At 30.3% G+C, this 16,118-nt stretch overlaps 2 protein-coding genes across 3 annotated transcripts; both read right to left on the bottom strand.

Moving 5' to 3' along the window:
- Positions 1-35: 35 nt before the first annotated feature.
- LOC102622177 (hypothetical protein) lies at positions 36-3,850 on the bottom strand. 2 transcript variants are annotated; one of them, XM_006484686.4, is made up of 3 exons: positions 3,512-3,850; positions 1,158-1,813; positions 36-884 (listed from the first exon to the last, which is right to left on the bottom strand). In XM_006484686.4, the coding sequence occupies exons 2-3, from the start codon at positions 1,763-1,765 to the stop codon at positions 203-205; spliced, it is 1,290 nt and encodes a 429-aa protein (XP_006484749.1). In that variant the 5' UTR covers positions 1,766-1,813; positions 3,512-3,850; the 3' UTR covers positions 36-202. The 2 variants fall into 2 exon arrangements, with proteins under 2 accessions (XP_006484749.1, XP_006484748.1); XM_006484685.4 differs by having other exon boundaries at positions 1,158-1,822; positions 3,512-3,849.
- An 8,000-nt stretch (positions 3,851-11,850) lies between these two features.
- LOC102622686 (glycine-rich protein A3) lies at positions 11,851-14,197 on the bottom strand. Its single transcript, XM_006484687.4, has 3 exons — positions 14,031-14,197; positions 12,768-13,113; positions 11,851-12,279 (listed from the first exon to the last, which is right to left on the bottom strand). The coding sequence occupies exons 2-3, from the start codon at positions 13,093-13,095 to the stop codon at positions 12,068-12,070; spliced, it is 540 nt and encodes a 179-aa protein (XP_006484750.1). The 5' UTR covers positions 13,096-13,113; positions 14,031-14,197; the 3' UTR covers positions 11,851-12,067.
- Positions 14,198-16,118: the final 1,921 nt, after the last annotated feature.

The following is a 16,118-nucleotide window of genomic DNA, read 5'->3' as shown; positions in this document are numbered from 1 at the left end:
CCGAGCTTGATTTTTTTTTTTAATAAAAAAAGTGATTTGTATCAAGTGAGCTGTACTGTTATCATAATGAGTGGGGCAAATTTAGAAGAAAAGACGCAATCCAGAAGATGTTGCACACAATTCCAAATGTTACAACAATCACAAGGTAAAATAGATTAGAGCCACCTTTTCTTCAAGGAAATTAACCACCTCATCTCTACTTTCATAAAGAATGGTGGGACCGTCTCCGGAGCTTTCTCCGGAAAGGTCTGCATGCCTCAATGCTGAGATCAACAGCGGCTGCAAGAGCCATGAAGATGGCAGCATCCTCCACGCATGTCACATGTCGCATAGCTAGTTGCACCATAGGTTTGCTTCTCTTCCCCTCGCCTTGCACTCTGCAGCACATCACAAAACCACCTATAACTGGACCCAATCCAGAAAAATCTCCACTGCTTTGTGGACTTGGTATTGGAGAAGTAGCTGTTCTCAACTGTTTGTCAGTGTCGATAAAAAATTCTCCGCCTTTCTCAGCGCTAATCAATATCTCAGACATGAGAACCTCGCCAGCTTCCTGGCCTTCAGACAGGAGGTGAAATCGGCAGCAAACGGAATCTCTGATGCCACGCTCACGCCAGGCCTCAAGCTTTCCCCATGGCTGCCAGCTCTCAGCCCTACATGCATCGGGGCGAACAATCAACCAAGCTCCTGGGTTGGACCTAGCAACCCAATCACAACCTGTTGAAGGCACAAATGGAGTTGTTATGAAGGCTGCTGCAACAGCCGAGCCAGAGAGATCATGTATCTTCACCTTCCATCCCTTCCTCTCTCTTCTTTCTGTCTCCAAAGCGTTACAGTCGACAGAACCAGACCAGTAACTGCTCAATAGGTCCACCTGTGGCCCCCTGCCATTCATTATAACTACCAAAAGTTTCATTAACAACGAACTAATGCCTGGAAAAATAACAGGTATTCTACTTAAGTTCCACAGCCCACAAAGAATAATTAACAAAAAATTTCTGATAAAGCACTTCCTATTGTTGTTAGTGCTACTAATGTAGTTTTAATAAAGCTTTATGGGACAACAAAAGGGTAGAAACAATCAGAGGGAATGAGCCTACTTCAAAGCTATTTCAAGGTTATAAGAGGGGGGAAAAAATTGACACAGTTCACATCACCTGTCTCGACTAAATTTGCAGCTAAATATTGGCTGCTTGATGGAGCCTTGGAGCTGAACTATCTGTGGGCTCAGCATTGTCACATCTTCAAACTGGAAGACATATCTTGGATCAGGATCCAGTTTCACTTTCAAATGAAGCTCTGCTCCTGGTTTTCCGGTCTCCTGTTTGTTTTTTCCAATGCCTATCCACCCATTAAAAAGAATTATTGGCTTCCCTTCACCCCATTCAGGACCCACCTCTAACTTAAATGTCCCAATCTGATGTCTTTTGATGCCGACACCACAGTGGAATCCTTTCCTCCCTGTGAAAACAACCACCTCCAAATATGCATGAGGGCTATAGAAACAGCCAGGTGTCAATAAGGCTTTCAGATCGGATTCTTCAAGATAAAAGCTTGAGGCAATGCTATGAATATCAGGCAGAGCCTCGGGTGAGGATACTAAAGGAACTTGCGTGGTTTGCACTGGGAAACCTCGAAGACGTATCTCACACAAACATGGAGAAGAGAATGCATGAATTCCAGATTCTGCAGAATTCAAAGCTGATCCAGGAATCCTAAGCCCAAGTGAGCCTATTGACAACCTGATGAAAGCCTGAGGATCCATTCCTGTCAGAAATTTTTCCCCATTGGATCAAAATATCTATGCTTGGACCTGAAGAACCTTGAAAGTCAGAAAAAAATAAGATAATTAGGTCAAGAACGAGATGAGAAGCAAACCAGTAACATGGATATCAATAGGTGAAAGGATCAACACTACTTCTCATTCGATGGTTTTATTTCTCTAACTATAGCTGCCAATATTTCTCCACCCCCCCCCCCCCCCCCCAAAAAAAAAGGTAGATATTAGAAATACAATTTGGAAAACAAAAAGGTATACTGAAGAGGCAATAAACTGATCTAAGGAATTGATCACACTCAAACAATGTGGCTTTCACTGGCTGTAGGCTTATGAAGGGTATTCTATATCCAGGTTCTCCACAGATGCCAGTGGGTGAGACGATCAGTACCGCCTCTCATCCGATTGTCCTATTTCTCTCACTATAGCTGCCAATATCTTGATTTCTTGAAAGAAAAATGTACATATTACCAAAAAAATAAAAAATACGCTGAAGAGTTAATAAATAGACCTATGGAATTAATCGCACATGAGAAATATACGGCTCTCCATGGCTATTGGCCTCTGCAGAGTATTCTATTTTCAGGTTCTCTACGGAAGTAATAAGCTCAGGCGGAACAAATGTGCAGACTAATAGAAATGAATCCGAATTTTCACAGCATGATGTTCAGCTTTAGTACTAGTGAGACAGAAAGGAGGGGTCACCTTTTTAGTTTAGAGTGTCACCAATCAGAGCATAACGATAACAGAAGAACCCCCCCAGAAGGCGTTTAACGATATTGCTTAAACAACAAGCAAGGAAGACTAAAACCTTAGATTTCATGAATTGTTTTTAAACAAAATTATTAAATTTTAACTATTAAAATGCTCATATTCAAAGCGAATCGCACATGAAATAAATTAAAATTATACAGACTTCTGAGTTCGTGACTACAAATTTTACAGCAACAATCTACATAGAACTTTATGTCTAACCAAACAAATTCAGAACCATATTTCTTATTCCAAAGTTATTCTCTCCATTTTTCCATCGATGAGAGGAGACAAGATGCAATTTAAAATGTCCAACACAAGAAGCTATTGTGCTGTCATTATTTCTGAGCAAAATGAACCAACAAGATTCTAGAAAATAGCTAAAAAATCTTTGATGCATCTTTTGAGATGGATAAACTACACTTACATATAACTTCCTTCTCAATTAGGGCTATCAGAAGAATAACTGATTCTAACAAGCCATTTCGCTACAATATTATTTCTTGCATGACATCTTAACAAAAACCTCAGGATTCAGGAGCTCAATTTTGATGCCAAGAAAGTAAATATAAGGGATGATTACGATTCAAATTTGCTCTCCTCAAGTTCTTCTCAAGTACAATATTTGACCTCAACTAAATAAGAAACCATTATAGAGTGAAATAATCTAGTTAACTCAAAACGCCAACCACCAAAATTCATTCATTACACAAAAGTCACAAAACTCAAAACAATTCCAATTTTGCTTTCCTTCTTAAAATTTCCCATCAACCAAATCAGAAAACTAATGTCCTCTGAACCCATCAAGTAACTCAAAAGTAAGAACAAAACCCACATAGAATTAATTTCAACAATTCTAAATTTACCCCAGCTAGAATAAACATACACACACGTACATAATTCTTCAACAAAAATTAAAAATTCAGAAAACCAAAAGCACAAACAAGAGTATGAAAAGCAAAGAAAAGAAACAAAACCCACCTGAGTAAGAAAACAAAAGAAAAACAGAACTATGTCAATTGTCAATGGAAGTTTCCGAGCTTTGCTAAAGCCGAAATCGTCCTAAATTGTTAAATATTCCCGCAAAAACGAAATACCCAGAAAGCAAAGACATCATTTTTCTTAATCTAGATTAATTTATCTACGCATTTGTTTGTGTGTTTGTGGAAGAAGAAGAAGAAGGAGAAAGCCGAGAGCTTGAAGAAGATGAATTAATTAAAAAAGAATGTTAAGTGAGAGTTGTGAGAATAAAAAACATATCTGGGATTTCACGTAGACTGTGCACGGATCACGAGATTTCCTACTATTATTATTATTTTATTATTAAAAATCTATTTTATTATGCAACAAACAATACAAGAGTTTGTTGTTTTATAATAATAATTTTATTTGTTTTTCGCCTATGAATACATAATAATAATAATAATAATAAAATAATGAAGGAAGAATTGAAGAAAGAGGAGAGAGAGTACGTGAAGACAGCTGGAAACAACGGTGGGTTGGTTGATATTAAGAGAAGATATCGCTTTCAACACACATATGCCTCACTTCATCCTCTCCTCACTCTCATCTTTTTTCTTTTTTCTTTTTTTTTTTCTCTCTTCTTATAATTATCATTTTTACATATAATATTCTCCGCTTATTTTGAATTGAATTGAATATTTAAAAAAATAAATTCTAAGTTTGTAATACTAACAAAATACTCCTTGGCCGTCGAATTATAAGTAATTTTTTGCTTCATTCTTGATGTTAAGAATTTGATTATTTGAGTCCTCTCGTACGCATAATTGAAGTTAATTTTTTTTTCTAAATATAATGAATTTTTCATGTCAACATAAATGAATTTGCTCAATGTGGATTCTATTGGAACTCTAAAACTTGTCTTACAACAAAAGAATGAACGAGAGTAAAATGCAATCAAAATATGGTGGTCATCATAAAATCTCCGTTAAACCCAAATCTCTTTTTTAGTTTTATGTTTTTTATTTATATGAGAAATAAAATAATTATTTATGTGGAAAAAATAAAGGATAAAAAAAATAAAAATTAAAAACTATGAAAGTTGTCGTATCATGCCATGTGTCCTTCCAGAAAAAATGCACCACGTTGTGCTTATTGCCATCGAACTAATTCAATCAACTAAAACACGAAATATTGTTAATGAAATCATTATAATATTTATGTACGTATTGATTAGGGTTCCGCTACCTTGGAGCAGTTCTAAGATAGTGTAGCCCTCAAAACCGTTGGATGCATATTGTTACAATTATTTGAGGTTCAGGTACAAGCATCCAATGATTTTAGAGGCTGCTCTAACTTAGAGTTGATCTAAGTTAGCAGCTGCCTATTGATTATTCTTTTCTTATTAAAGAAATAATTAGGGGATTATTTATCAAATGGCTTGACCAAAGTAGCTAGAGTTTGATCAATTTTTTTTGTTTTTTCAATTCAATAGAAGATAGATATTCAATTCCCAATTTGTGAATCAATCCATGGTAGTATGAAGAAAAACAAATTAGCCCATCATATTATCAATTTCTTGCTACGTCCCTTCTTAGAATAGCAATAAATTGTCCTAACCTACCTCCACCCTAAATAACTTTAAATTACACTTTTCAAATTTACAAAGAAAAGAAGAAAATTCTTGTTGAAATGAAAACATTTTTCTTAAAAAAAAAAAAGAGTTAAAAATCCAAAGTGAAGGGACAGAAATGGGAACCCATTTCTATTCTATGTTTAAGAATTTGCGATGACAAAGCAAAAGCAATTAGCAAAAGTAAAAGAATCTTAACTTTAATTTAATTTGAGGACAAAAGACTTTTGTCTTTTAGAGAAAGAAAAGAACCACAAGCGTGGAAAGCGGGATGGGAAAAAGCCCACTTTATATTATTATTTGTCTATTTTGTTGCCTTTCCACTCCACCCTATTGGATAGAAATTCTCAAACAACACACAAAACTCCCCAAATGTTAAGGCCTTCTCTTTTTCCAATTGGTGCGATTCTTTGAAAATGACACTATGTGTCAATTACTTGATTTTTGGCATCTTATAGACCCTTCCTTTCTATGCCTGCGACTATGATACATTGATACTTTATAAATTACTGTGTAACTCACAACCTGGGTATTATCGAATGATCAGATTTTATAAATTTTTGTTAAATTTCTAATTATGTATAAGATTTTATACAAATAATATTACGAAATCAATTTTAAATTATGTTAATCATTATTTTTATAATTTGCAATGCTATATCATAATAATTGTTAAATATCACGTATATAAAGTTAACATTCATTGTTATTTCGGATGGTATAGGAAATAGCATTGTTTCCTGATTATTATTAAACTTTATTAATTTCAACAATTCTAAAATTTCCCATCAACCAAATCAGAGAACTAATAGTATTAATTTGCAATACTTGGGTTCATTGGTATAGTACCAAAAATTTGACAAGTTCTAGCCAGCTTGCAGTCCTTGTTAATTTAGTCAAATCCCAAAGGGCTTGACTTTCAAGCCCACAATTAAAAAATCAAAACAAAAAAATTTATGTTTGTAGTTGGGCAATTGACTACATTATTGAAGACATTGCTATCATGTAATCACCCCCAACAAATTTTTTTATTTTATTATTAAAAAATAATAGAATGAAACCATGTTGCAACGTACAAGTCGCTTTTGTCCTTTTGGTTTAATTACACCTAACTACCTTATATTTTACGAAAAATTAAATAGGCACTAGAATCTACAAATTTTTATATTCAAGTCCTTTTCGGAATAAAATGGCATTTGAAAAAAAATTTAACTATTGTCGTTGTCGTGGTTGTTATTATTATTATTAATGTTATTATTATTATATTAATATTATAATTAAAATTTTTTATTATTACTATCATTAATATCACCATTATTAATATTACTATTATTACAATTTATTAATTTTAATTATCTTAATTATTATTATTATTATTACTACTGTTATTAATGTCGTTATTATTTAATATTAGTCTTATTATTATCACCAAAGTTATTATTTTAATTATTATTATTAAAATTTACTAATTTTATTATTTTAATTATTATATTATTATTAATGTCGTCGCCGTCATCATTATTATTAAACTTTATTAATTTTGTTGTTTTAATTAATACTATTGTCACTATTATTATTTTTCCTTAATTGAACATTAACTATATTTTAATTATATTTTTATTTTTATTATAATAAATAAAAATTTATTATTTTATTATCATCTTATATTCATATATTAATAATTAATATAAAAATAATAATTTAATATATAATATTATTATAATATACTACTAATCCACTATAACATAATACAATACACCTAAATAAAATAATGCAATATAGTATAATACAATACAGTGTGTCAAATGAACCCTTAACTCTTTGAGTGATGATGGCCGAGAGAGATGTAGAGAAAGCAAAAATAATCGTGGCAAGATCTTTTACGACGGTTGATTAGCCATCATCAACAAGTTTAGGCTATCACAATAAAAACTAAGTAACCACCCTACATTTAGAAAGAGCATCTAGAAACTAATAAATTAACTATTTAATTATTTTTTATCAAGAATAAATTATAAATTAGAATTACAACAAGATTCACAAGCTCAAATATCTAAAAAAAAAAGGGATAATTCTCAAGAAACATAATGCTCAAAAGCTTTTGAAATATTCTTAAAAAGATAATAAATAAACTAACTTCCTTTTATATTATTCTTTGTTTATCTTTCTATGACTTTGTTGGGCCACATTTAGAAATTTAAAAAATTAAAATGGCTCTCTTAAATTTCAATAGTAATATTGGTATTTTATAGATAAATTAACATATTGTATGTACAAACATATTAACATGTCAACTAATAGCAAAAACTGAAATATAGCAGAAAAGTAAAGTTTTGTGATACTAAAATAATAAAGTGTTACAACCTAATACTTTTTACATGTTTCGTATTTTGAAATTTCACTTTTTTTTAAATAATTTTTTGAAGTATTGAAAGGCTAATAACCCATATCTTTAACATGTATTCAATTTATTTATTCTATATCAAATATATATTATATAACAAAAAATATTGTTTACATTTATCGATTTTTCATGTGTTTAAAAATTTTTATGTAATATTACATTATTGTTCTCACACCGTCACTCATTTCAATAGTCAAACAAGGTCGATGGATCAAATTCTAAAATTTAAAACAATATGAGTTATATAAGTAAATATTTAAAAAAAAATCACTTATGATGATTTTATAATAAAGAGTAAGTACCGCAGTGTTAACCAAAATAATTTAACCATTAAATCTATTGACTGAATCAGAAAGAACAAAGTTTGGGGTTACCTTGCAACTGTTGCAAGGTAACTGGACCCTAATATTTTATTATAGCAGCTTCATAATAACATTTCTATAGTTAATGGTTGGGACTCCAAAAGAAGCCCTGATTCAAAGGATTTGGTAGGTTACCATACGTTTGATAATCATTTTAAAATCCGCATTTCCTTATTCTGTTAATAAATATAAAAAATAGGCCCAAAAAATGTTTTGAAATTGTAGGTCAAAACACCAAACATTATTTTAAAAATCAGTGTTAACTTAAAAATATGCTTCTAATTCATACTTTTTAAGTGATCATGACTAAGGCTTTACAATTTGAATCACAACCCTTGTAACCCAAAACTTATTAGCATCATTGCTGTACATAATCCAATAAATTTTAAAACTTTGGGGTATAGTAAATATGAACACCGTTAGATTGTAAATTTTATTAATTTTTTTAATTATCCAACAATGTCTTGACTGCTAGAGTATGATTACCCCTATGATATCACAATCCCCAAGACACCACAATGAATGAACCCTAACCATGGCTTTAAGAAAGAAATTGTAAACAAAAACAAAACAAACAAAATTGAACAAAATCTTGAACAAGAAGGTCAAAAAAGGACCTCCCAAAAAGTGAAGGGATATGGACAGCTCCCAATGCATGTGCAGGCATGAAGAAATGGGGCCAACATTTGAACCACTCAGCTCACAAGAACATGCAAAGAAGTGTTTTGGATGAGAGTGTAGAAGTTGTTGTTACTAACTCCCAAAATCCTATTTTTTTGAACAACAAACAAATATCATATAGAAATAATATTATGCTTCAAATACCAAAAAAAAATGAATCTCAGTTGGAAACCAATATCCAGAGATATGTTTATTTATTGGACAAAAAAAAAAACAAATAAATAATAAAAAGGAGAATTATAAAATCACAAGTGTTTTCGGTCAAGTCTTTGTTCAAAGGCCCTTTCAGCATCACTAGTAAGCTGGCACTTTTTTGTCTGGACTCGCATTGCTTGCTTACCCATTAAGAAATTGAACCCAAGAAAGAAAAAAAAAACCATGTACAAAATATTAAAAAATGTTGAAATACTCAAACTGAAAACAAAAAATCAAGTTCCAACGTTTTAGGCTTTTCTTTCATCAATCCTAATAGTTTCCGTAATTGATAATTTTTAATAAAAAAAAGTATATGCGATAATATTTTAGTAAACTGAGTATAATAAAAGTGACTGAAAAATAGAATACAAAAAGAAAGAAAGGATGCCAGCCCAAGTCCAATACACTCCCATCTCTCAAATGGGCTACCAAGATAAAGATGGCCCATTTTTTTAGTGAAGCTGCTGGCAACCTCAGTTATTCTTATAAAACCCCACTTCAAGCAAAGTTACAGTTAAAAGACAAATAAGAATTAAATATACAGATTTTTTTCCCCCAACAAATTACTTATATTCGTAATCAATCTTTTTTTTTAGTAATGATACAGCTACAAATTCTTGTATAAACTTATTTTGTACAAACTGATGTTGCATGATAAGATTGGTTAAATTAAATATCACTTAGCTCACATGATTTATTTTTAGGGTCCGCCTACCGTGCAACAGTTGCACCGTATCCCATTTTTTGTCTTTTTTTAACTCAGCCAATGGATCAATGGTTAAAGTGTTCAACGGCCATGATATGTTCAATTAGTTATTAACACTTAAGTCCCTACTGTTTATTACAAAATTATAAAAGTTAAAAGTTTTTAAATATTTACTTACATAATTTCTGTTGTTTTAAATTTTTTAAAGTTTGACCCATTGACTTAATTTGATCATAAAAATAATTGATGGTGTAAATATAATAATGTAATATCACATACAATTTTTAAACATATGAAAATTTGATAAATGTAAATAATATTTTTTGTTATATAATATATATTTAATGTAAAATAAATAAATTGAATATGTTTTAAGAATATAGGTTATTAACCTTGATACTTTAGAAAATTATAAAATAAAAAGGTGAAATTTCAAAATAAGAAACATGTAAAAAGTCTTAGGTTGTAAAATTTTATTATTTTAATATTACAAAACTTTACTCTTTTATTACATTTTTGTTTTTAGCATTAGTTGACATGTTAGTTTATTTATACATACAATAAGTTAATTTACCTATAAAATATCAATATATATATAGCCCAACAAAGTTATAGAAAGATAAATAAAGAATAACATAAAAGGAAGTTAGTTTATTTTTTTAAGAATATTTCAAAAGCATTTGAGCTTCATATTTCTTGAGAATTATCATTTTTTAAAGATATTTGAGCTTGTGAATCTTGTTGTAATGATAATTTATTATTTATTCTTGATTAAAAATAGTTGAATAGTAAATTTATTGATTTCCAAATGCTCTTTCAAATATAGGGTAGTTGGTTAATTTTTATTGTATTAGCCTAAACTTTGTGATTATAGCTAATCAACCATTGTAAAAGATCTGCCACGATTATTTTTACTTTCTCTACATCCCTCTAGACCATCATCACTCAAAAAGTTAAAGGTCTGTTTGGCACACTATATTATATTATATTATATTATATTATATTATATTATATTATGTAATGCACATGTATTATATTATATTATATTACATTAGCAGTATATTATAATAATTATAATAAAATTATACAACATTTGGTAATTGGTATTATCATGTACTGCATTAATTTTGTACTAATATTAAACTAAAATTATTTAAATTTATTATTAATTATATTAAATTATTATTTTCATAATTATTTTTAAATAAATATAATATGATATAATAAAATAATATTATAGTATAATTTATTTTTATATTTTTTATTTATTATAATAAAAATAAAAAATAATTAAAATATATGTCATGCTTAATTAAGGCAAAATAATAATAATGACAGTGGTATTATTTAATAGTCAAAAAAAAATTTATAAAGTTTAATGATGATGACGACGATGACGACAACATTAATATAAATATAATAATTAGAATAATAAGATTAATAAATTTATTAATATTAATAAAATATTAATAAAATAATAATTCAATAATAATTCAGTAATAAATTTAATATATTTTAAAAATAGTGACGGTAATAAAATTAATAAATAATAATAATAATGATAACTGATTAAAGCAATCATAACAATTAAAATAATAAATTTTAATAATAATAATATTATAATAATAATGACATTAATAAATAATAATAATAACAGTTAAAATTTTTTTCAAAAGTCATTTTATAATTTTATCCAGAGAAAAGGACCTATATATAAAAATTTATAACTTATAGTATCTATTCAGTTTTCTTATAAATATAGGGTAGTGTAGTGTAATTGTTGGAAAAAGACAAAATTCAGTGGTACCGTGTAACTGTTGCACGGTAGGCAGACCCTTATTTTTATTATTTTATATTTTCATTCAACTAATAAATTAATGTCACGTCAGTTTATACAAAATAAGTTTGTACAAGAGTTTGTGGTTGTATCATTACTCCTTTTTTTTTAGCATGTTACTTCCTATTTAACTAAAATAAATTACAAAAATTTGAAATAATCTATTGTTATTTTTCTATTTCTGATTAAGTATAAATATTTTTATACTTGAGATTACTTTCAAATTATAATTTGAAATATGTATAATTTAAACTAATGATTAACATTAAAAAATTCATCCCTACTACTTAGAGTTTTAACAATGAAAAAATATTAAATAAAAAATTAGAAGAGAGCATTCGAAAAGAAAGGATATTTTTTAAAATAAAATAAATATAACTGAAAAAAAAAATTCAGCAGAAGATTAGAGCCTTAGAGGGATGCCAATAGTCCCAACTCCCCAATTTTTGACACAACCCAATGAATTACATCTAGCCCATTAACCAAAAGATTCAATCACCAGCCTCCTAAAACTATTGGAAACGAAATTTTAATGCAAATGCTGAAGGGACAACAAAATTCAACGCCGTTTCCAATTTCCATGAGATAAACTTATCCATATGTAAGAAACTGAAACCATAAATAACACAGCCTCGAGAATTTATGTACAACAGGGCTAAAGCTAATATAACATCCGAGTTAAATCTCAGTTCATTAGGACACAAGTACATGAAGAGTAAAGAACAAATCCAACACTTGTGAACTGGCAGGGGAAAGAAATCATTTCCATCTTCCAAAGGATTTGCCTTTGTGCCTCCCAAACATGCCATGCTTAAAGCGCTTGCCAAACTTGCCGTGCTTAAACTTGCCATGTTTGAACTTACCGTGACCGTAGTGATGGAAACCCCCATGTGCGAGATGATGAGCACCATATGCAGCAGCGGCAGCAGCTGCACCACCAGCTAACAGTCCTCCAACACCAGATCCATGCCCTATAAGTCAGCCAAAATCGTGATGCACAACAGGCATTAATTATAAGACAGCATCTCATGTCTTCAATGAGTCTGGGGCTCAAGAAGAGAGATTTAAATCAATATCTTATTTTTATGAGTGCATGTCAGTGGAAAGGAGTGGAAATTCACATTTTTAGACTGAGAGACAAAATCATAGAAGCACAAGAAAACTAGTCAATTAAATATTACACTCCCTTGAACCATAATGACAACAGATTTCAGGCATTGATTTATTCTTCACAAAGACAGCAAACAGAAACAAAAGTTAGCTGACACTTTCTCGGGCATTGCTTATGTTCATCATAAAAATCAGGAGATCTTAAAATGTAAAAATGAATTATCAGGAGATCTTAAAGAATTAGGCATGCATTTGTTATGTGATTAAGTGATGTGTCTAATGACTGTCGATTGAAAATTACATTCTACTAACAGATATCAAAGTCATTTGGCAAAGTTAGCAATCTTACCAGAATGATGATGAGCTGACGGACCAGGATAACCAGCTGGAGGGTAACCACCATGAGGAGGAGGATACGCACCTGGAGGAGGATAAGCTGATGGTGGGTATCCTGTTGCAGGAGGATATCCAGCCGGTGGGTATCCACCTGGAGGAGGGTAACCAGATGGTGGGTATCCACCTTGAGGTGGATAGCCAGATGGGGGATACCCCTGAGGAGGATATGGTTGAGGGGGATATGCTCCATAAGGAGGGCGATGGTGCCCAGCAGCATATCCGGCAGCATATCCAACAATATTTGAAAACAGCCCTTTATCTTGCTTGTCACTATCTCCCATTTTTCCTTCAAGTTAATGCTACAAAATTCATAAACAATGGATCTTCAGAATCACAGGCAACCAAACCTAAGAATTTATTCAACATACACTGCCACAAAAATATATCACATGCGAAGTTGTAATGGATGCGTCCTCTGCTTCACAGAGCAAGGCATTCTATCATTCTCAAATACATTGGGGTGAAACCTAACATTCTATTGCCGAATCAATGGATTAAAATGTTAAAACAAATTTCCTCAACTACAAACCTCGTAAAATTAGCATGAAAGAAACAGAGAATTCCATGAGGACATATCCTAGAAAGAATAATAGAAGCAATGAAAAGAACATATGTTTTAAACGACCTGTTCTACGGTCATTCACATTAAACTTAATTCCCCGTATTTTCTACAGCATTTGGTTTAATACCAAGGAAACAAATTCAAGCTGACTGCAGAAAGAGATGCATCAACTGACAGAAGTTAAAAAATCACAGAAATAACTGTCGGTTTGATCGTCTGATTAGAAGGGAGATTCCGATTCAATCATCCTTGACGTTTACTTCACTTTGTTAATAGATTCATAACATTGTCGATTCAATTAACAAGAAACACCCTAATGATGCCATAATGTTCTCTTGATTCCTTGATCATAACTTCTTACAATATAGTAATTAAGCGCATATTTTTTAACAATCTTATTTTATCTTTCAAAAGCGAAGATCATAAAAGAAAATTAAAACACAAAACATCATGAGCATCAATCATACCAAGAATCTAAAATACTCTTATGACAACAAAGCAAAAACAGAAATAACCCATAAAAGATAAAAACGAAAAATATCGGGGTAAATTACAACTGAAACTACCATGCAAAACGATAATAATTTTCATAACAAACAGAAAAAATTAAAAATAAAATAAAATAAAAGCAGAAAAAGGATTGAAACTGCTCACCGAAATACGAATAGAATTCACAATTGAATCTTTGTAGTCAATTTCTGGGAAAAAAAAAATTTCAATGCTTCTGAGAGTCGCTTCTGAGACCTTCGTATATATTACACGGACACACAACGGAAAGTTAAAGTGTTAAACGAGTGTTACGTTACGTGCTTATCGCTTCCTTGGTACGCGATACCGACGCGCCGCTTCCACTTTTTCCTAATCTGAAAATTAATTAATTAATTAATTTATTTATGTAGGTGGACCCTAGATTTGGTGCAAATTGTTTTATTTTATTTAATCTTGGTGGAAAAAGATTGAATCAAATCCACCAATCGGGTCAACAATATTTCAAAACTTTAAATGATTCGTCCACTATTTATGCGTTTTAATTTGATTTTCACAACGTCTAGTTCTCTCGATATATATATATAAGGATAGGAAGGGATAAAGGATTGACCCTTTGTTGACATGTGTCCTCCTAGTTGGAGTGATCTTTACGGGAAATATGATTCTATGTTTAGGAGACCAAGCAAAGTGCAGATTATATGTTTCAAATAAATAAGGAAATGATTATCTTGGAGCTGTTCTAAAATAGAGTATAAATTACATTTACACATATAAAGTGATAAATATTAAAAAATATATTATAACTTTAATCATGTGATTATAAATGTGTGCTCTACCTTGGAGTAGTTCCAACATAACTGAACCTTTTAAATAATTTAATATGATCCATTTAATAATGAATTAGTGATAGATAGTGCATGCCTTGTAAATTTTACAATTTTTTACATCATAATTTAGTCATTGGATGAATCTAAGGGAGTTTAATTACCTAGAGATTCCTAATAATGCTTAATAAATGTCTAAAGAGCGTCTAAAAAAACTCAACTAATTTAACCAAAGTTGGTTGATGTGAATGGTTTGGTATTCTCACTCTTTAAGAGAGGTCAGGGGTTCAAGCCCCGCTCTCGTATGGAGTCACCACTTTGGCTAGCACTTTACCCTTTACGAGCCGACCCGATACGAGTGAGAATTAGTCTGGGTTGTAATACGATATTAAAGTTATCTCCCACAGTTAGGGCCCGTTTAGAACCACCTTGTGGTTCAGACCAAAAAAAAAAAAAAATCAACTAATTTAAATATTTAAATGTTTATTTGCATATATCTATAACAAATAGAAAATTAAAAAAAATTAAGTTTTTTCCCAAAAAATTCTTTAAATAAAAAATAAGTTTATATTATTTCAAATAAAATTTTTACTCCACCAAAATAATAGCAATCATAATACTTCTTTCTTTTTAACAATGATGGTATAAAAAATAATATAATACTAAAGTAAAGGCTCTAAGAGACTTTCTAAATGAGATTGTTCTTCTATCTTTTTAATATTAAAGAGACATAAGAATAATTTTATTTAAAGAATCTCATTGGGAGAGTTTTTTGGAATCTTTATTGGTAATATAACTCTTCATATGAGTAGTAAAATCTCATTTGAAGAGAAGAGGTTATACTCTAACAACTTCGATTGTGACATTATGAAAATTAATGTAATTCTAATTCCAATGACATTTCTTTCAATGTGTGTGTGTGTGTGTGTGTCAAGAGAAGTTAATTTCAGTAAGTTTATATTTCAAATGATGTGGTATATTAGTATTCGTCAATTGAATGGTGGAATAATACAATTAATTTATTTAATTTTTTTAAAAAATTATTGTTTAAAATTGTCAAAAAATTATTAACCATTCAATAAATGACACATCATTTGCGATATAGTTTAGGATAAATTTTTGGGTTCTCTATTATTATTATTATTATTATTTTGGGTTGTCTCTTATTATTATTATTATTTTGGGTTGTCTCTTATTATTATTATTATTATTATTATTATTATTTTTTCGGGTTGTCTATTATTATTATTAGGTGTGGAAGTTTACTATATAATATCTTAGCACTAAATTTTCTTCATCTCCACCTATGATAATCGATTGATCTGAGGTATGAATCATAAAAGATGAGTGACACTTGTGAAATTTCACTCATGATTATATAGATGATCAGAAAACCATTATCTAAACTAAAAGAAATCAACGGTGGCCT

The sequence above is a fragment of the Citrus sinensis genome, chromosome 4 (genome assembly GCF_022201045.2).
Source record: "Citrus sinensis cultivar Valencia sweet orange chromosome 4, DVS_A1.0, whole genome shotgun sequence".
NCBI lineage: Eukaryota > Viridiplantae > Streptophyta > Magnoliopsida > Sapindales > Rutaceae > Citrus > Citrus sinensis.
This window is presented reverse-complemented; position numbering and strand designations above follow the sequence as displayed.